This window comes from Hetaerina americana, unplaced genomic scaffold, assembly GCF_022747635.1.
Source record: "Hetaerina americana unplaced genomic scaffold, ioHetAmer1.1.p SCAF_8, whole genome shotgun sequence".
NCBI lineage: Eukaryota > Metazoa > Arthropoda > Insecta > Odonata > Calopterygidae > Hetaerina > Hetaerina americana.
Window position 1 is genome coordinate 1216819 of NW_027287427.1, and position 22425 is coordinate 1239243.

General features: G+C 41.8%; 1 protein-coding gene across 1 annotated transcript in view; it reads right to left on the reverse strand.

Annotated features, from left to right (window-relative positions):
• Window positions 1–22425, reverse strand: part of Trap1 (TNF receptor associated protein 1) — a 531360-nt gene that overhangs the window by 270398 nt on the left and 238537 nt on the right. Inside the window, exon 4 of the mRNA XM_071596655.1 lies at window positions 9011–9163. Coding sequence (XP_071452756.1) covers window positions 9011–9163 — 153 coding nt within the window. The remainder of the gene's footprint in view (window positions 1–9010; window positions 9164–22425) is intronic.

The window sequence follows — 22425 nt, forward strand, 5'->3', positions numbered from 1 at the left end:
AATTCTACACCCAGAGCCGTCCGTGAAACAACGCTCGTTTGGAGGGGGGAATGGGATGTGGGGGTGGGGTAGCAAGACGCTCCGTTTCCGAGGCTCCCACGCATCGATTCCAGAATCGATGCGTGGCAGCTGGGGGAGAAAAGGAGTTTTCTCCGTTTTTCGCTTTCGAAATCTTCCTTCGCCCATCAATCTCTCTACGGATTCATGGCGGTTGCATTTCTACCGATGCCATTCACGGTAGCAAAGACGACCAGGGAGCTCAACTGGCTGAGGCAGGCGGCGCCAGACACCGAGGGATCCCGGTTCGATTCCCACTCAATTTGCATCGTGAAATTAGCGCACATTGTGTGCACCGGGTGAAAGTTACTGCCGCGACACCTCTCGACAGTTCCTCTGAATTTCACCACATGCTATTATTCCTTCAACGGGGCCACGTTCGCTCAGAACCTTTCTCTCAAATCTTCTGATCATTGACATTCACAGCTACACAAATACAACCCAATGCAACAAAACAACTTCAATGATAACCCAGCACATTCCGGGGACGCTTAACTCACATTTTCCTCGCATGCTTCAAGGCCCGATCATTCATAATCAAGCCCATGCCAAGGACACTACAAACGCCCCCTGATCATGATGCAGAACCTTTCACGTCAATTTCTATCGCATCACAGCCCAGAAATCTATCGCTTCAGCCGCATCTTAACGGGCCGCATGCCTCGAGCCTCCCATGCGTCCACGGGTCAAGAAAATAAAGAATTAAATCACGTGACTTCGATGGGAAATCATTCAGTTAGCATCATAACACCTAACAACCCTTTTATCAAAAATGTTTCAGTAATATACACCGAAATGTGAGCACATCAACTGAGTGACACGTATATATTCGGCAGCACGCTGAAATATCACCCATGACTTAACTACTACCGGATAAAATGACTTGGAAATTCACGCATTGACATACACGTCGAATTTCGATAGTTTCTGATTTATTAAATGGAGAAAAGAATAATAAGAGAAATATTACGAACGATTAGCATTGCACTGTTCACCAGGATAGATTCCATCTGGACTTAGGAGGATATTAAGAGATTCCTCAGGTCCTTTACTTTTCTCCCACTCTACAACCACTCGCTTCTAAAAAAATGTCCACTGATCATGAGACGTGTTTTGTAATTTGGCATTTTAGCTGAAATTTTATTCTCAACATTATATTTCTACAGACTGGGTCGCGGTAGTCCAGGGGGTAGAGCGTTGGACTACTGGCCGGTTCGATTCCCGGGCTAGGCACTCTGGGCACCTGCAGCTCCACCCAAGCTGAAGTGATTTTTCGGGTACCAGGTCTTCCTGGGAAACCATAACCGGCACAGGGAAAGGAACTGCCCCCCCTACCCTGATGTGTGCATTCCATACGCCGGCTTAGGGCTTAGTACTGGGTGAACTCTACCAACTAAACCGACCTTCGGGTTGATTACTGTGTTTATGGTTTATATATATATATAGGGTGTGTGTGTGTATATATATATATATATATATATAGGGTGTGTGTGTGTGTATATATATATATATATATATATATATATATATATATTCCCACACACACACATAATTCAATAAATTTCATATCTACATCTAACCCTGCAGATGGCGTGCAAGCTGGAAGTTTTAGGCCACATGCATTGGCAAAATTAGTGATCATTAGCATTTCGTAAGATTATATTTTAAGAATTTGAAATAGTGACATTTCCTCAAATTTCTCGTCAAGGTTTCACCTTCTAATTTAATTATAATTACATTTTATTTGAGCCATTCCCTATACACCAGCGATAAACTTATAGGTAATATTTGAATTTAAATATTAGTTTAAGTATTCCTAGTAATTGATCTTCGTGCCTCCACTTGATCCAAACCCCGGATAAAGGAGAGACGCTTTCTGCTCGTTCATAATGAATTTTGACAAAGCGGGCGACTTCTCCCTGTGTCTCGCGTGTCATTAAAATGAACTATGCAGCTCAACGGGTTGCCAAAAACCCGACGCATATTAAAGGTGGAGCGTAATTAACGCGAAACAATATCTCCCCTTAACATCAACATTTAATGATAACCACATCCTGGCTTTCCAATTGTAACTTTACACAATAATCCGCAATTATTTAAGCCAGCTTCCTTCGATGCAGATTCGCAGACATTTCTATCGTGTTCCCCCCCCCTCCGCCCCGGAACAGAGCCCAAATATCGGCATTCGCCAAATGAGTCTATGCTAAACTCACAAAATAATAAACCCATGATTGCTGCATTAGTATGGAGGAAACTTTTGCTTTGCTCACTTTTGACAAAACTATACTCAATTGACAAGGTTTATAAAAAGAAAAGTAAAGAACAGTTAAAAAAAACCAAAAATTTAGTAATGTTTAAATTAGAAAAAATTAGTTTGTTATAAATGTATTTATATGACATGAAATTGCCGAAATTCTCTTTGCATGAAAACATAGAAGTGAATTTCCTCATCAAGGACAAGTCACTTTCTTAATCATTTAGCATCTCTCCCACAGCAGTGTGTACCCAAGTGCGCCGTAATTCAAATCGAGCAATCCCATTACAACGTCTTATGGAATGCGCATCGCATCTGTTTTGGTGTCTTGGAGATAAATCTGGCTAAGAGCGACGGGAACTCGATGTTAAGAACAAATACAAATCCGATTTTAAGAAGAAAAAGAGACTGCAAACTAACACGAAAATAAACAGGGTGCGTTCATAAAGTAATGCAATTGAATTTCCCGCGCCGCTCCCATTGGTCGCAGTGGGATCGAACAACTTGGAGTAGGTGGGAGGGGGGGCTTTACCGCGAAACCGTTCTTAGTGCTCTCCAAGCTGTGGGAGAGGCCGGGCCAGGGGAAATTTCAAGTGACCTTTTGCAACGCATTGAAAATGAACCTGATTATTTGGACGCCATCACTGCTAATTAATTCCGGGTTGTTTCATAGGACCCAGAAGCAAAACGCCAAAGCTCTGGGTGGCACACCGACCAGTCACCCAAGCCCACAAAGGCAAGAATGAGCAAATCAAAAGTGAAAACAAGCTCATTGTCCTTTTCGACAATAAGGAGTGATCCATAAGTAGTTTGTTCCTTAAGGACAGTAGGTAACGCTGCCAACTACAAGGATATGCTGGAAAGACTCCGAAAAAGGGTCATCGGGACGAGAAAAGACATCTCCGCTACCTGGCAACTCCATCACGACAACGTGCCTTGCCACAACGCGCTACGAGTCCACGAGTTCCTGAACAAACACCAGGTGCCAACGCTGCACCTGGTATAGTCACTGACATCACTCCAGCTGACATCTTTTTCTTCCTTCAGATTAAGGCAGCCGGAAAAGGGACCCACATATAATTGAATAAATAAAAATAATGACCTTACTTTCCGGACGCATCCTGTACCCGCAGTGACAACATTACGTATTATTCATCGATAACCTCGACCATTGATTGGCACCACCAACAGTCACTTCATCCCGTCAAGCGCGATTTTTTGATAAAATTTGATATGACAATATTCATACACTCTATACCAATGCTTTCTCATTCAATAAATAATGCAACCATACAACTTAGATATTTTTTGTTCCACTATGATGGAGCCCAAGTTTCGACAGCATTTGGACATCATTTTGAACGCAAGTGGTGTCGCTGTTACAAAAATAAATTCGTATGCAAAGGAGCATTTACAAAATGAAGAGAATCGATGACAGTGACGCAACACATCGGTGTAAAGTAAAGTCGATTAAGGAATTTCATATGGAGCCTAACGCTTCATGGATATGGAACCTAGTTTATTTTTAGATAAGAGAATGAGCATAGATTGGAGGTTTTTCAGATGTTGAAGTGCCAGGGAGTGAAGAAAACAAGTCATAGAGAGAGAGAGAGGAAAACAAACGCTGAAGTTTAAAATACAGGCTGCATGTAGCAATTATCAAAAAAATAGAAGCTCTCGCGATACGATGGCGATACTTAGTCGTAAGGGAGCGTCAAAAACCTACCTCTAATAGTGAGAATACTCTTGTGATGAAATAGTTAAAGAGAGATGTTACATTTCGCTGGTCAGGCCTTATTTAGAATATGTTGCTAGTATATGGGATCCTCACGAATTCGGACCAAGTACAGCGTAGAGGAGCTAGATTTGTAAAACGTTGTTATAATAAACTTAGTAGCGTATCCAAAATATTAGAGCAGCTAGGCTGGGAATCACTCACGTAGCGAAGGTTAAATTACAGATTAAACCTCTTGCCATACTTGGAAGGATGTCTCTTTAGCAATGAGGTTAAAAATGTGCAATTGCCGCAATCGAATTACGTCAGGAGAAATTACGCCAATAAAATTTGAAAGATTAAGTACAGAACAGATATATTTACAGATGTCATATTTTCCACCAAAATAAGGGATCAGACTAACATTGTCCGACTGCGGAAGGGTCATATTCGGGTCAAGAGCAGTCTGGTGCGCATTCGCCCCCTGCCACACACCCAATTAATGGTATGCAGGGTACTAAATAAAACGTTAAACTTAAAATTAAAAAGAAAATGAGGATCTATAGTAAATGCCGACAGGTCGTCCACGCAGGCTTCTGAGAACCCAGGACATTCGAAAAGTGCAGTTATATTTGTCGCAACGCCCACCAATGCTGGATAATTTTCCCACGATGCGAAAGGGCTCGGAAAATGCGGGGGAGGTGTGGGTGGGAGGAAGGAGGGGATGGGGAGGGCCCCCGCGCGTCTTATTGCTCCCACGGTCACCGCCAGATATATGAATCCTCTTCAGGTTTCCAGACGACGGGCGAGAGGTGTGTAGGTGGGCGGAACTGCAGCCGGCTCACGCGGATGCCAATTTAACGAAGGGGGAGGGAGGAGGGGGGGGGCGACGTGAAAGGCCGACGCCTAAGAGAAGCCATTCCCGCCAACTCCATACAGCGCCCGCCGCTCTCTCTAATGCTGTTCGCGCGCCCACGTAAATCCAAACGCCGTGACACGTACCGAAACTCATACATTTCCACCCAAGTGTAAATCGGTTAAATTAGCAGGGTTATTACAGATGAAGAATTTCCCTCGCACGTGTGGATATAGGCATGTAGACTGAAACTCCCTCATTATTCATTGCGGCGCAAATAATGAAAAATATCCCTCAAAGACCAAGATTCCAATGTTAAAATATGCCAATCAAATCGTAAATATTGTATATTTGTAATATTAATAATGATGACAACAACTTTGTTTGAACAATTTCAACAAATTAAAATCTCTTTCTTATCAGCACACATTTTCTGACTACTACTACGAACAAATGTAGAAAATTGTATACTTGATGAGTCGGAATATATTCAAAATGTTTTGGAGAGTTTGAGTCTAAGTGGGCGTTTAAAAAGAGTTGAGTTTAAAGTGGGCGATGCGGTAAGCACAATTGGAGACTCGCGTACTTAATGATGATTTCCCGAAACTAATAACCGGTGATTTTTGATGTCTCGTAAAGAATTGAGAATTCTTCAACATGGAAAGAGGAATTGTAAGCTTCAAAAGTTTCACGTTTTAAGAAGAACGCGGAGTTTGAAGCATTTCCAGATATTCATAATGAAAAAAGATAAACAAATGTTTGAACACAGGCTTTATCGGCATTCGTGGGATCAGTTATCATTTCGTTCGATAACGTATACTGTCCTCGACATCAACGTTGCCTTCAATTAGCCTAACTGAATGAATTTCTCATTTACAATGGACTAAAAATGCAATCTGAGGTTGAAAAAGAACACAGGAGCTGGACCCTCGGTTGATTCTCTAACTACAGAAAATAATCAACTGTTGGACATTCTTTTTGCACGGCAAATCATAAGGGTTAGAGTAAATGCTTTGAAATTCCTTCAAAAGGCCAAATCATTGATAGGCGCCATAAAAATTGAGGGGTTTATCGACAAAAAACCTAACATATAAAGGCAACTTTGGAGTAACTGCATTACAAGGAAACTAAACATAAAGGTGAATGCGATCCGCTTGCTATTGGCAAGTGAAGAGTAAGTTGGAAGGGCGGGTGAGAACGAAGGATATAGGAGGAGAGTTCGAGGGTCGGGGGGATGCATTTGGGATCCTTGGGAGATAGCGCGGCTGAAAAAATTAGATCGAGTCTTATCCGCCATATTCGTGAAAAATTGCGGCGATAAGAATACGATTGCGACAGGCTTTTTAGAAAAATTAAGCTGGGAGCCACATGACATTCGAATAGAATAGGTAAGACTAAGATTTTAAGCACTGTGCAGAATAAACGAGTTTAACTATGACACTAAAGGAATAAGCTTGGCCCAAAGTAAGTATTAAGGTAGACAAGACCTCGAAAATGAGATAAGGGAGATTGACTACACTACAGATAGGCGCTAATATTCCTTCTTTCCCCGGAAAATCAGGATTCATAGTACGAGTCATCATCTTCGTAATTTGTAAAAAAAATGGATCAAAAAATTTGTATCAGATTTTGCGTAATAAATGAAATTAAGTGTAACAAAGTGTAGGAAATATTAGCAAAGGCCTATGGTGAGTCTTATATGAGTACATGACAAGAGTGGTATTATAAGGGTTTCCAAGATGGCCGTGAAGACGTTGAAGATGACGAACGCCCCAGCACATCAACAACCGCTGAAAACGTGGAAAAAGTGAAAGAAATGGTTGCGAATGATCGCCGAATCACAATAATCAGAGAAGTCGCTGAGGATGTTGGCATGTGGAATTGGCTCATGCCATGAAATATTTTCGAATGTTTTGGGTATGAAACGCGTGACAGCAAAATTTGTTCCAAAATTGTTGAATTTTGAACAAGAACAGTGGAAGCGAATGGAAGTTACCCAATGGAGTCAATGAAAATGAAGTCAACGACGATGCAGAATCACTGAAACGTATTATAATAACAGGGGACGAAACATGGGTTTACGGATATGACGTCGAAACTAAGTCTTGAGCCAAATTCTTTGGTCCATTTATTTTTAAATAAACGAAAATCGCCGAGCTCATAAAGACAAGTCTAACCTAAACGCGGCTGCCGACACGGACAAAGTATAAACATCGAATACATCTGAAACTTTTATCATACTTAAGGGGCATGTATACGTACATAATAAATATGTTAAAAGTCGGACTCTCAAAACCCGCGAAATTTAAAAATTCCCGTTATTTTCTGAACACACCCCGTATTCGTAGGGGCATGTGTATGTTGGTCTATAGAATATTTTTTCTATGCATTTTGCAATTTTTTCTATGCAAAAAATGTTTCCACGTGAATATTTACGCCTCCGTGTGTGTGAATCGGCATGAATTTGTTGGTTTAGCAAGTGATTTTATTCTCTTCCACGGGTGGTGACCCAACACCTCCCACCACACGCCCATACTGGGTATTATGTAGATGCTTAACTCCGTGCGTCGAGGGAGGGAAGACTGGTGGACGCACCAAGCGGCAGGGCAGAGGGCAAAGGGTGAAGGGGGACGACACTTTTCAAAAGGGGATGGAAACGACGATAAGCAAAAGATGGCCATGATGCGAACGGTTTCCGGAAGAGAAAAGGGGAGGAAACATCGGCGTGTGAATGTTATCGGTAATTCTCCTACAACAAGGGTCAAAACGGTCAAGTTTCTTTACTTCTCGCGCTAAAAATTTAATCGCACGAAGAACTTCATTAATATGGTAGGAGAAGTGGCCAGGCTTCATTTTCCTCAAGGTTGTACACACCATCCAATCCGATCCATCCATCTCCTGGGTGAAACACATCCTCAGGGGGGAATACGTGGACAAGTCAACAAAAAATTAGGATTTATTGGAAGAGTACTTGGTAAATGTGATGAAAAGGCCAAAGAAAAATGAAACAGTCTCTGGCTTTACTTGGTGGAAAATCTTCATATTGGAATTGAAAATAAACAAATTTGCTATTCCACATAGAAAATTTTACTTGTGCCCTAGGTTTCGTTATGGTAAATGGAACCCGATGATGTTATACCGTAACGAAACCTACGTCGTATTCAAAAAATTTCTATGCAGAAAAGCCAAGTTTTTTCTTTTAAATATCAATTAGAAAATATGGTTTTTTCCCTGCTTATACCTCCTTTACAATATGCTGCTAGTATATGGGAATCTCAAGAAGTTGGACTTATTGCCGGATTGGATCGCCAGCAGCGTAGAGGAGCTACATTAGTAAAACATTGTAATGATAAACTTAGTCGCGTATCCAAAATACAACGTATAAGAGCAGCTAGGCTGGGAATCACTGAATGGAGCGAAGGTTAAATCACAGATCGAAGCCCTTGCATATGTATTGGAAGGAGGTCTCTTTAGCAGTGACGTTGAAATTGCATTATATTACCCCCATCGTACTTCGGTATGAGAGATCATTTTAATAAAATTAGAGCGATTCAGTGTAGAATGAATAGATTAAATATGTCATTTGTTCCACGAACGAATACCAAACAAGGTGACATTTGGGCAACCATTTCACAAAAACATAAATAGCAACTGGAATGAAGGCGGTAAGGATATTTTGATCTCCAAGGAAGAGGAATGGCCTTGCTTTAGTAACAAAAAATTTAGCAAGCTAGAGAATAACCTCCTGCAAATATGTCGTCTCCGGTTGTCACGTGGCTCCATGTACCGCGTGAAAGGACGCCACGGCATTAGTCGTGTACAAGCTGGCAGGGAAGTTTCCGGTGCCCAGAAACATGAACAGTGTGACACGGCACCGATTACTAATGAAGTAAGGGTCGATTTCGGGTGGATGAGAACGCATTGATATTTATACAGTTCAGACGTGTTTCAAAAGCACGTAAGGATGCTTTTACGCAACTCTCGGGACCATCCCTCCGGTGGAGGCTGTCACCCACAGCCAAAAATCTCACCGATGAAGACGAGGATGGAAAAAAACAGCAGGCTGCCTGCTTCTCTCCCACCCGGCCCGATTGCCAATCACCGCCGGGACGTCCTCCCACCCTCTTACCTGGATGGTGAACTGCCGGTTGATCTTGTCCGTGGCAATGTGGATCTCCAGGGGTCGCTGCGCCCCGCCGCCAGACGGATCCGCCGTCAGCCAATGATATCGCTGCTTCTCCAAGGCGTCACTCGCGTTCGAAATGAGTTCCCGGATGAAGACCTGCAAGTACACGACATTGGGATGAACGGCGAAGAAATCACCTTAACCTTCGCAAATGGCTATTGTCTTCAGAATATAAATCTGCAATGCTAACTGTACTAATTTTTCCTCTACATTTGTAATAGTAATTAAAATTCTCTAAAATGCTTTCCGGACTCTCCCGGAGGCTTGTGTGAAATTGGAATCCCATCAAGCCTCTCAGGTCAACTTACGTTTTAGGTTCCAAGGGGAGCCGAAACACCAGATTAAACATACATGGACGGCACTCACGCCGGAGACCTGGCACAGAAGGGCGATTGAAATTCAGGAAAACCTTGAAGTGAGATTCATTGATACCAATTGTTTTCAAGCATAAGTTTTTCAATGAAGACAAGGGACACGGAACAAATTGCCTTCGAAATGCCCTCAAAATGGTACTTTTTTCAGAGATGTGTTTGGGAAAAATTATATATATATAATATAATTTACTATTATTATTATAAGGTAATCTGCCGGTTAAGGTAGGTTTTTGGATGGACACAACTACCAAATATATGTATGTATATATATATATATATATATATATATATATATATATATATATATATATATATATATATATATGCATATACATACATATATATATGCATACATACATATATATATGCATACATACATATATATATGCATACATACATATATATATATATATATATATATATATATATATATATATATATATATATATATGTATGTATGCATATATATATATATGTATGTATGTATGCATATATATATATATATATATATATATATATATATATATATACATACATACATATATATACATACAAGTCTGTACCTCAGTACTGAATACTACTCTTTCTTCTGAGGAAGACGGAGCTGAATTCGGTCGAAATTATTAAGAACTAACGGGAGTGTTTTTTTTGTGTTCTTATATTGCTTGTGGCAGTCCAAGTTTTATATATATGAGGGCCGCGTATATGTATGGTATACACATTTATAGTATACATACAAATTTATAAATTAGGTAAAAACGTGGATAGAAGGGAATTGGGATGATGCGGTAGTTAACGTACAGGTTTCCCACCGATAGGGTCCGGGTTCGAATTTCAGAGGCGGCAGATATTTTTCAGTGGTATCCCGACCCTTACCTGAGTTCCTTTGTGGAGAACACTTTGAGTGAGTACGCCGTCCGTCCGTCGGATGGGACGTTAAACTGTTTGACACCTTGGCGCCTTTCGTCAAGAGTAGGCTACCGCCGAAGCCGGGATTCCTTCAACCCTTCATCCTTCCCCACCCAGCCCTAATGGCGCAAATGACCTCAGCTGTCGGTCGTCTCCGCTAAAGAACTACTACTTACGGGGATATAATTGCTGAGGCAGATTTTCGAGGCCAATGAGCTCAGGCATAAAAACCTACTTGGACGCTAATTCACGAGACGTTCCCTAAATTCTTCCATTCTACTCCAATATCCTACTTATATCGCACCCGACACACTCATGTATTGCTTCAACATTCAACTCCGCAACGGAGACTCCCAACGTCTCTTGCCTTTGGGAGTGTCACCGACCACATTCAAACATTACTTCCTGTCCAATGAAGACCAGAAATTGTACGGGAACCAATCTCTGGCATGGCATGCCGTGGAATTCCCTCGCTGCCTTCACTTCATCCACACCAACATACGTAATCTCAGACTCCTTCCCGTGATGAACTGCCTTTTGGGCCACCAATTAACCGACCAAAGTTATTAGTAAGTAACATGTATTTAAGTATTACAAACCAATACTATGAACTTTATCTTGAGCCGAAAAATGGTACGTGAAGGTCGGGCTACTGAGCAATGCAATGCGTACCGCACGAATGGAAAATTGGCATCTGGGCCTATTGTCTCCCAGGGTACACTAGAGATTAATTTACGCATGAACTCGCGTGTGAAGCAATTTGGACAAAGAGTTCGAACTGTGACCCTTTCGTGTTCCCACTTAGCGCCCTTCTCGCATTCCACCCGAGATTGCCCTCTCTCCTCCCCTCCTCTCCCCCTCCCCTGCCTCATCAACCTCCCCTCCCACACCATAACACACCACGCGCCGCTAGCAACACCCCGCAACTGCCTACCATCCAAATCCTTCGCAGTCCTTTAACGAACATCACAATAAACACATGCATCAACCGGGAAGAGCAGAGTACGTTCACAGAAGTCTTAATGGTCCTCAGGATGGCTTACACTGTGATTCATTTATATCCCACCATTTCTGATCGAAATTGCAACCGATTACATTTCGCTCACATCCAAGACAACCTTGAATACATTTATTTGCTCGAAATCTAAAAAAAGCGACTGGACTCATTAAAAATATTCCGCAAGCGTATAGGGATTCACTCGATCTTGAGAGAGTGAATTCCATCAGGGTCGGAAAAGAGATAGCGCACACGAATATTCCTATTACCCGTGGCAACTAAACCAAGGGAGGCAATGGGGAGCTTAAACATTTCAATAGAAGCGTACACGGTCACGAAATGCTTAAGTGAGATCGAGCAAGGCCCTGAGTCCTCATTCCTTCCACGGAAGAAGAAGGTGGCTGCGCAAACCAAAAATTATAATTTCGCATGAGTTTCACCCTTTTTTTTAGCAAGTCCCGAATCACAGACTAAAAACGATACCAGGACGAACACAAGGCATTCGTGAATATGATGAAAAATATGGCTCCACCAGGAATTCAACCCAGGCCTTTCACTTTCCGGGCGAGTAAACTTCCAAAGTTGAACTATTTCCTTGTTTATCCCATCCCTACTGAGACTGCTTCCCGCGACCAATATTTCGATGACAGCTTCTTTGTTTAGGTGATTGAAACCCTTCACAAGTCTGCAGGTAGCATTGACGTGAGAAACCACAAGATGGCGCGTATCTGAGCGTCCCAGCCATTTAAATCTCCCAGGTTGAACCAAGCTCACTGAATGCATCCAATAGCCACCTACATATCCCCTCCAACCCCCTAGTCCTAGTTGTTAGGACTCAAAATCTCGGTATTGTCCATCATTTAGATCTTAGGAATGACAATTGAGGTGGTTTCCCGTTGCCTTCCCCAATAGTGTTTTTAACGTTACACCATCACTTACTGGCCGCCCCACTGGGGTCCGAGGTTATTGCAGCCGACTCACTGAGGAACAGACGCTGCGTGGACTACATTCCGTCTCCTAACCTTCGACCTATCTGGCATGGGTGACCCTACGAGGAGCAATTATTATTACTCCAGCCAGCACAGCTCTAGGGGTCATCGGAACGCACAAGCCCTTCCACTACGTCAAGGTTGTAGTCCGGGGAGGGATATATATATATATACCCTGAGATCCGTGGGTCTTATATGTCGCCAAGCGCCCCGATTCTTTAGCCAAGAGATGGCGTCAGGGGGCTGTTTCCCCCACCAAAGGAGAAATAGACAATACACAAGAGGAAAGGTCAGTGGTTAGAATTCATACAACATCATACAGGGAAAGAACAGTGCGTTTCGTGGCACGCATAGCCAGAAGATGAGAGAGTTGAATTACATATCCTCGATAGCTCAAGTGGTTAAGAGCATCCGCCCGGCAAGTGGAAAGATCCGGTGTTCGAGTCCCGGTTGAGGAAATATTTTTACTCTTGTGATCCGTTCGATTCCGCCTTCCCCACCTCTATTGTGTTCGTCCTTTATACGTGTTCCTATCCCTTTTCCTTATATATGTTTCTGTATATATGAGTATTTATTCGCCGTTTGGCGGGATTTCGTGTTTGAATGTATATATACATATATATATATATATACATAGTAGTTTTTAGGGGAGGCGACCGACAGCTAAGGTCATTTGCGCCATAAGGGATGGACAGGAAAGGATGAAGGGTGGAGAGAAACCCGGCGTCGGCATTAGCCTACTCTTTACGAAAGGCGCCAAGGGGTCCGCAGCTTAACGTCCCATCCGACGGACGCCGTACTCACTCAAAGTGCCCTCCACAAAGCACCTCAAGTAGGGATCGAGATACCTCTGAAAAATATTCAACACCGCCGGGATTTGAACCCGCGCCCTCAGGGTGGGAAGCCAGTACGTTAGCCCCCGCACCATCTCGATCCCCATATATATACATATATATATATAAATATATATATACATATATATATACATATATATATACATATATATATATATGTATGTATGTATAACGATTTTTCGGAAACACTCATACGAGCAGTATAATGTTGGGACGGCACAATAGAGTAAAAATAAAATAGTAACACTTAAAAGGCCACTCACACCGTAAATTGTTTCAGCTCTCGGCCTTCGATATATATATATATATATATATATATATATATATATATATATATATATACGATTGTACGGAAAAACTCACACGAGCGGCACAATAATGGGCTGACACAATATAACACAAATAGAAAAGAATAGACACATTTAAAAGAACACTCAAACGGTAAATTGTTCCGTGTGAGTGTTCTTTTAAATGTGTCTATTCTTTTCTATTTGTGTTATATTGTGTCAGCCCATTATATATATATATATATATATATATAAACACAGATGTAGATTTTTAGAATATAGAGACACAAAGAAAGGACACTCACAATTTGTTATTTTACGTTTCGACAGCACGGCTGTCGTCTTCAGAATCAGAATAGATTCTGAAGACGACAGCCGTGCTGTCGAAACGTAAAATAACAAATTGTGAGTGTCCTTTCTTTGTGTCTCTATATTCTAAAAATCTACATCTGTGTTTTTATATATTTGTGTGTCGCCGATGAGCGTTCCATTTCGAAGATATTTTATACATATATATATAGTATATATATATATATACATGCACACACACATATACTCGTATATGCATATATACACGCGCACGACAAGGGCAAGCAAATAAAAACCAAAGAACACTAATAGAATCAAAATTGGAGAAGATTTAGGCGGCGCATCCACGTCCTTTATGGAAAGAACTCACGCATGTATATTATATTTAAACAAGCACGAGACAATTAATCTTAAGCAAAACAGGAGTCCTCAGCTGAAATGAGGAGGGACATGGGTGTCGAAGGGGGAAATCTCTTCCGAGCCGCTACTTACTCAGTCCAAGTGGTCACGTGCATCGATTAAGACAGCGCCGACCGCACCTTCACCGCTCCCCGACCACCGCTCACACTAATCTACCCCCCCCCCGATAATTACCCTCGACGGACATCAGCCGCGACGGCTCCTTCCCTCGTCTAGCGGGGCGCGATCGATTCTCTCAATCAAAGCCGTATCGCCTGACGGGTGGCCATAGAATCCACGCAGAGGCAATACCTCCCCGCTCACGGCCAGCGGGAATGGCTCTCACGCCTCCCGTGCTTGAGGGCCACCACCACCACCCACTTACTTACTACAAGGGTCAGTCCACGTCAATGGCACATCCTGACTCGCGGTGCTAGATAAGGACAGGAACTTCAAGATCCATCTTTGAAAAAATGAACACGTTTGGCTCATCTCGCACGCAACCCACCGCTGCGTAGAAAATGGGATGAACATTCGAACAGAATAAGGGAGAATTTACATCTCTGATCAGCGAAAAATGCAATAAGAGTTTTAATAACTTTCCAATCAATATTTAAACGTAGATACGATTTAAGAAGCTTCGAATGATTTATATCACTTTTGGTTTGAACATCAAACATTTACAGATCGAGTAGCTACGTTTTATACTACGTGGCTGGTTCAATAAGTTTCCTTTGAAAAACATAGGAGATTAATTCATTATGGGTACTGTTTTATTATTCGTCAACACATTCAATTCCCGTTTAGCTCGATACATCTTTCCCAATGTTCTACAACTTTCTCCAGTCGTCTAAAAAGTAGGATTTCGGAAGTTCTTCAAATTAGGCACACGTGTTGCGTTTTTTTTCCGCCGGGAAATTTTAACGAGTTTTGAAATTAAAAAAAGGTCAATTGGTGTCAAATCTGTTTAATACGGTGGATGTTGTAATATAAAACCAAACTTTTGTTACAAAATTTTCGCCATCGAAACATCGCTGGTGTGCACCCATGCAGTGTCTTTTAGAAAGGAAAAATGTCCTGCTCTACCAAAATGAGGATGTTTTTCTTGATTTTTTCGCTCAATCGGTGCAATAGCGACGCATAATACGTCCCATTTATCGTTTGTCTCATTTCGCAGTAGTATTCGATGTATATTATTACGCGTGCAACTCAAAAAACCGTGGCCATTACCTTTTCGGCCGATTTCACCGTCGTCGGCTTCTTCGGAGCAGGATTGCCTTTAGAAAAACCACTGCTTCAAATGTGTGGCTCTGTCTCTGAAGTCCAGTACGGTATCCATGCTTCGGCCACAGTAGTTTATCGCCGCGGTAATTCGTCAGGATTGCGACGGAAAAGCGCCAAACCAGCCTCCGAATCGACTTCACGAGTTTATTTAGTTGATTCCAATGCAACAATTTCAGAGTGTAAAAATCATTCGCCTTGACTGGGATTCGAACCCAGATCCCTCAATATCCGGTCGAGTGCTTTAGCCACTTAAGCTACCGAGACGTCCTCTTAAACCGGATATTGAGGGATCTGGGTTCGAATCCCAGTCAAGGCGAATGATTTTTACACTCTGAAATTGTTGCATTGAAATGCACATTAGCGGATGACTCCGTTAAAAGTTACTGTTGCGGCATCTCCCGCAGTTTCTTTGGAATTTATTTAGTTGAGTTTATTCTCCACCATGAGCAAAGGTGACACGCATTCTGGCGGCATTTTTTTCACACCCAATGTTTTGTGGAAAATTGAAAACACTGTACCTTGTGATATGCCCGCTGTGGCCTCAACTATTTCACCAACTTTGATTCGTACCACTAGAAACCAATTCGCGATTTTGTCAATCATTTCGGAGGAAGTCGCTTCCACTGGAAGTCCCTAAAAATGTTTACCACTTGTGAAGAATGTACGGCCACATTTTAACTAATTTACCCAATGGTAACCAATGACAAACTCAGGAGCACATGTGACATCATATTCACCCCACTACGCTCTGATCACTTTCGATTATAAAAACCTTTTTAATTGAAGCGTTTAATCACCGAGTGTAACTCATTCCTTTCCATTTTTCTAAATAAGTAGAAATCATTGCTTCAATTAACTATGCAAGTCAAACCACGCGGTGGATTCAGCAGGCTGAACTTGAACGACAAAGAAGCGAAAGATAAGGCTTACCAAAAGCAAACCTTTCCTGTTACTACGAGCGCCATCTCTTGGATTTTCTAAAGAATCGTTGAATGACCCACGCAATACTTGGTTTAATAGGTTCCTTTACGAGTATAATGCCATGGCATCGGTATTTATCAACCTCACAGCATTCACCGTAAGAAAAAAAAAATTGTGCATAAGAATGCGAATGATTACCTAAAGATAGATAACGAGGAAACGAAGAAGTTATTTGATCCAGGACTCAAGAAGTGTGCAGCTTAGTGACACGTCGACAGGTTAACTAAAGAGAGAACACTCCAAACGACTTCACTCAAAATAATTGCGACAAACCTGAAGTCACTGCATTCCTACGATTCGGTGTTGCAAGGTTTACTTTTCATTAAATTAAAGTTCTAATAACATTTTCAGGTTTAACTTTGTGGAATTCCTTCATGATGAGGGTAAAAAGAAACTCAACACTTCCACAATAAAGATTTAATATTTCATTACCATGGTTTCGATGCTGCGCACCATCTTCACCACCTGGTGATGACGTCCAGCATCAAAACCATGGTCGTGAAATATTAAATCTTTATTGTGGAAGTGTTAAGAATCTAGGAGAATAATGGACTATTCTTAATAGAACTGAAGTTATAAAAAAGTAACATAGAAAAATCTATTGGAGCTCCATAACCTAGATGTCATGTTTTAGTAAAATAAAATAAAACAAACGAAGCTTCTTCTCGGCTCAAAAGTCAAACCCATGGAAAGCGTGATAAGATGGATTCTTCAACTTTCAGACCAGCGACACATTTTCCGCACACTTAAAAATCATCCGGAGCTATAGTTTGTAAGTTCGACTTAGCAGAGTCTTTTTCATTCTCTAGACCAAATGCAATTGCGAATGGTTTTGTTTGGAGTTGGCTGCTGTTTGAGCTTCCGTTGACTTCTTCCACCTTGACCGAAAGTGACCGGTTTGCCATCTGTGGGCGGGGATCGCGGTTACCAAAGGCGTAAGAAATTACAAACCTTATCCCAAAATCAAAATGACCACTTGTCTGGAATCAAATCGTGTATTTTTAACTTATCGTGATATCAACTTCCTGCACATTTGATCTTCGGCCCACAGTGTAAGTGGGAATGTGCAAATAGGAAAGGGGATGCAACGGTATGGCAGGAATCTGCGATTTCCTTCCTATCTCAATTTACTATGGCGAACGGGGATAAACCAAAATTACAGGCAAACCAATTCCATTGTACCGAAAAATAAAATGCGACACTCTCGTTACGTTTAGAGAATTTCCAATAGTCCACAGCTTAACGGTGAGTTTTCGTTGGTTATAAAACGCCTCAACTGTTTATCAAGGCGGGAATATTGAACAATCGTGGATGGTGACTCGAGGGAAGATAATGGCCAACTAAACAGCAACGATTGCGCTCAGAGAGGGAAAATAATTACACTTTGTCAAGAGGCGTGGCTGTCCTTCAATTACACGGTCGGCGGTGGTATCGATGGAATTAAAGGAAGGGCCTTAATGCTTTGGCATGGTCGAGGAATTCTCGTGTGGCCATTATCTCCGCCAATTTCGGGTCCATGTCGCTCAACTAGAGCCGCACGCGAGGGTAGGGCCCGGCGAACGAACGAACGAAGCGGAGGGCATGGCAACCAAACATTCGTGCCCCGCATTAAAAAAATTCGCACTTACTTTTGGCGCCCGAAACGAGGGCGTGCGCCGGACCTCCCGACACGCTTTGGCCCTCCTATTTCACACCGAGATAAGCCAGGGACTTCGAGAGGGGAAAGTATACATACAAGCACGTCCACGGGTCGTCCGCCCGCCTTTATTTCACTGTTCGCCTCATTCCGCGGCGGCAGAGAATTTAGGGTCAAAGAGTACCCTCTCTTCAAGGACATCTTTGAAGTTTAACACGGATATGTCACAACTTTATAATACGTCTCCAAGGCAGACCTAAAATGGATAAATGAAAGAAATTTCTTTTTTTTTAATTTCGAGACAGTCGAGAAATTGTAAATATATTTAAAAAACGGTGTGGGCATTTAAATCGTGTGCCAACAAGCAGTGCCCCATTAGTAGTCCTGAAACGTAAACCAGGAGGAGGAAAGGTTTGAGTCGGAACACCCGAGGAAGAGATGGATAGGAACAGCCGGACCAGGGTCGCGATCCTAAAAGGGTGACGAATGGAAGGAAATTGAAATTTGTTGCAAAGTTAAATGCGATTAATTTGTTTTCATGCCATAAATGGTGCTGTTTGTAGTGATCCGATGGGCCTCTTGTCAGGGAGAGGAACAAAATACTTCTTTGGTAGTCCACAGTTCTAAATTAGGTCTTTTTGGATGGATGCCGTACACTACCACATTCATAAGTCTCGTAAACCAAAACAAAACAAACACCCCACGCTTCAATCAACCGTTCTTCGATTCCGCATAGATTCTATCTCCCTTCACTCCGCTCATATATGCTTGCCTTTTTATTTTCTATTCCTCGCCTACCATACGTCCAATCCTCTATAACAGTTCGCACTTTTTTGTTCTAATCCCAAATCTTCCATTATAACCTTCTTAATCTTTCTCCACAACTAAAACCGAAATGCAACCGATCTACGACAACCATCTTGCTTCAACGACTACGATTCAGATTCTACAAAATTTACATTCCATATCAAAGTTTTCTAACTAGTCTTTTCTTAATATCCTTATTCAACGTCCCTGTCATCAACTCCCTCCTCCTTGTGAAAGCCTCTTTGCCTGGCGCAATTCTTCTCTTTACGTCCCTACTACTTTGACCCTGTTGGTCCAAAACACTACCGAGATACAGGGTTCGTCCGGAAAATAAGTGTACTGACTCCTGGGCTGGGCGCGCCGCTCCAGGCGCGCCCAGCACCGCTCTGCCGGGCTGCGATTGGAGGGGGGTATGTTGGCAAGCGACGCTGAAAAAGGCAGTCGGCTCTGAGCTGTGGTGTAGTGAGGAGCTCTGTTAACGCGAACCTCCACGCTCGACCCACGTCACGGAACGCGATGCCGAAGTTTTTGGAGCAGCGTTATTCCATCAAATTTGCGGTAAAGCTTGGGAAATCGTCTACCGAAACTGTCGGTATGATTAACCAGGCTTACGGGGAGTCAGCCATGTCCAGAAACATGATCTTTCGGTGGCACAAGATGTTCGTGGAGGGCAGAGAAGAGGTCGACGACGAGTCTTCGAGAGGTTCCCGATGATGCCTTTGCGGGAGCGTTCCAGGAATGGGAATGCCGCTGGAACAAGTGTATAGACTCACAAGGGTCCTATTTTGAGGAATATTAGCTTAAGAAATGTAAAAGTGTAATAAATTTTTTTTCCTGAGCTCAGTACACTTATTTTCCGGACGAACCCTGTACGTAAACTGTTCTACCTGATCTAGTTTTTGCCCTCCTATTTTAATGTTAAGCTTAGCCTTTATCTTTCTAGAAAATCGCATAACCTTGGTTTTATTAATATTGATTTTCATCCCATACCTGTCGCACTGAATTTCCAATTCACTAAGCAATGCTTGCAACCCCTTGGCTGGCTGACAAACTAAAGCTTGGTCATCAGCGAACCTAACTGATTTTACGAATTCCCCGCCCACTTGCATTCCTACCTCCAGTTCTTCCATTACCCTTTAATCATTTCCTCCACATATACAGGTTGAACAGCACCGATGATAGTGGGCAACCCTGTCTCAACCCTCTTCCTAACACTGCCCATCCGGACTCCCCACAACCCACTCGCACCCGATCACTTTGTCCACACTGGTTGCGGATGTCTCCCGTCCCACCGATCTTCTATTAAATTCCGTATTGCATTCATTGGTTTCACCCATTTACTATCAAACGCCTTCTAGAAATCTAAGAAACCAGTTAACACAGATTCTACTTCATGTTCTTCAACATTCATTAATGACATGACACCACGCGTTCGTCTCCCCTTCCTGAGCCCAAACTATTCATTCCCCACGTGATCATAAGCTCTCCTCTCCATAGTTTCCTAGGCCATCCTAAGTACCGCTCTTGCTGCGCTCATTCTCACACTTTTTGTTTCATAGCCCTCACATACGGCTGCCTTTCACTTTTTGGGATGGAATATAACACTGATCTGATGAATGCATCCGACCAACAATTTCCCTCATTAATGCTAACAACTAACCCATAAACACTGTTTTTCCATTGTTTCCCTAGCACTTGAGTACTTCCGCGTGAATGCTTTCTACCTAGCCATCTCATATGCCCGTGTACCTCAGCTATCTCCATCTACGACACATTCTCTTCTATGCCAACACTTACTGGACCCATATATCTCCTACATATATGTATATCTTTCCTCACCACACGAATAAAATTACTGCCATGTTTAAAATCGTGTCATTGGAGTTTCTCATATTATTTCCTCATAGATCTCTTACTTTTCTAAACCGCGTATTCATTTTGCCTTTCCTTCGGAAACTCGCGATGTCCCTAGTGGAATTCTCCACAGCGTCTTCCACCATTCGCCGGATTACTTTTCCGCCTTCGTTTATTATGTGGTCATCTACCTATACTTACTTTTTCACATTTTCTACTGCAATTCTATTCTCTCATCAACCTTCCTAATCATCTCGTCAGTAATCCAACGTTTCCTTGCCCTTTTCCCATTAACTTTTCCTTTCGTTTTTTTTATTTCAATGCCGAATTCCTCTTTACATGCTCCCTTTTTCATTTATTGCCCCCGTCACACTGTCCTCATTTATAATGTATTTCCTCCTTCATCCCGGTATTTTTTTTATTTTGATCCCAGTCGATGATTCTACATAACATTTCCTCAAAAGTCTTCCCTGTCTAATCCTCTTGTATTTCGCGTTACACTTCCTTGCTACTAAATTATTACTTAAATGAACATACGCTCCTAAAAGCTTTTTACCCACTTCCTAAATATACTGTAGTCTGGCATGTCCCTCTAAATCGTCGAGTTTTCACTTTTGCTGTTGTGTTTAAAACACATTCGTCCCTCTCTTCCGCAGAGGTCTATTTTTCCTCCCACACGCCCTTTCTTGTCCCTAGCACCCTACCTCTCATCTATCATCAATCACCTCTATCATTCCGTGCCTTTATTTATCCCTTCGCTCAGCACCGCATTACAATCCCTTATAACTATAAAATAATTCCTTACGGGGATGCCCTAATTTTTTCCTCCAATCGACCGCATACAATGTCTCCCTCCCTTTACATCGACATAAATACCCCTCGATCCACCAAAAATATGTGTGGCAGCGGGTGCAAGCACCAGGGGGAAGCATCGGTAATAAGGGAAGGCACGGGAGAAGACGTGGAAAAATATTTACTAAAAATCGCATTATCGCACATAAAATAGCATTATAACAAAACACTACAATTGTCTCAATTTGGCCAGGACAAAGACGTGTATGTATCTATCCACCCCTATGGTTACTTTATGCATGCCGATCTGAAAAATGAACAAGTTCCTAAGTTCAGCTTTTACTTCTACCAATCAATATTTTACCACTCACCTGCTACATATTTGCTAAGATTCTTGCCAGTATTTAGTTCAATGCTACTCCCAACTTTCGCATTATTTCTTTTCCTCCACTTAATATTGCTTCATAGTTGTCGCTCAAATAAACCCCTTCGTCTTTTCATCTCAAGTCAAAAATACCTAAAAACATCTATAATTCCTATTCTCATCTCTTCAAGTCTTATTACAAGAACACTAGGTGTTACAGATACAAGAACATAAAGTACAACATAACATATATATACACATATATATACATATATATATATATACATATATATATATATACACATATATATATATACATATATATATATATATATATATATATATATATATGTTATGTTGTACTCTATGTTCTTGTATTCGTAACACCCAGTGTTCTATATAGTATATCCACCTTCAACAGGTCATTTTAATTTTCACTCAAAAATATGAGCACTCAATACTCATATATTACGACGAGGAACATGTTTTATTTACTTACTATATGTATTTATTTATTTTGAA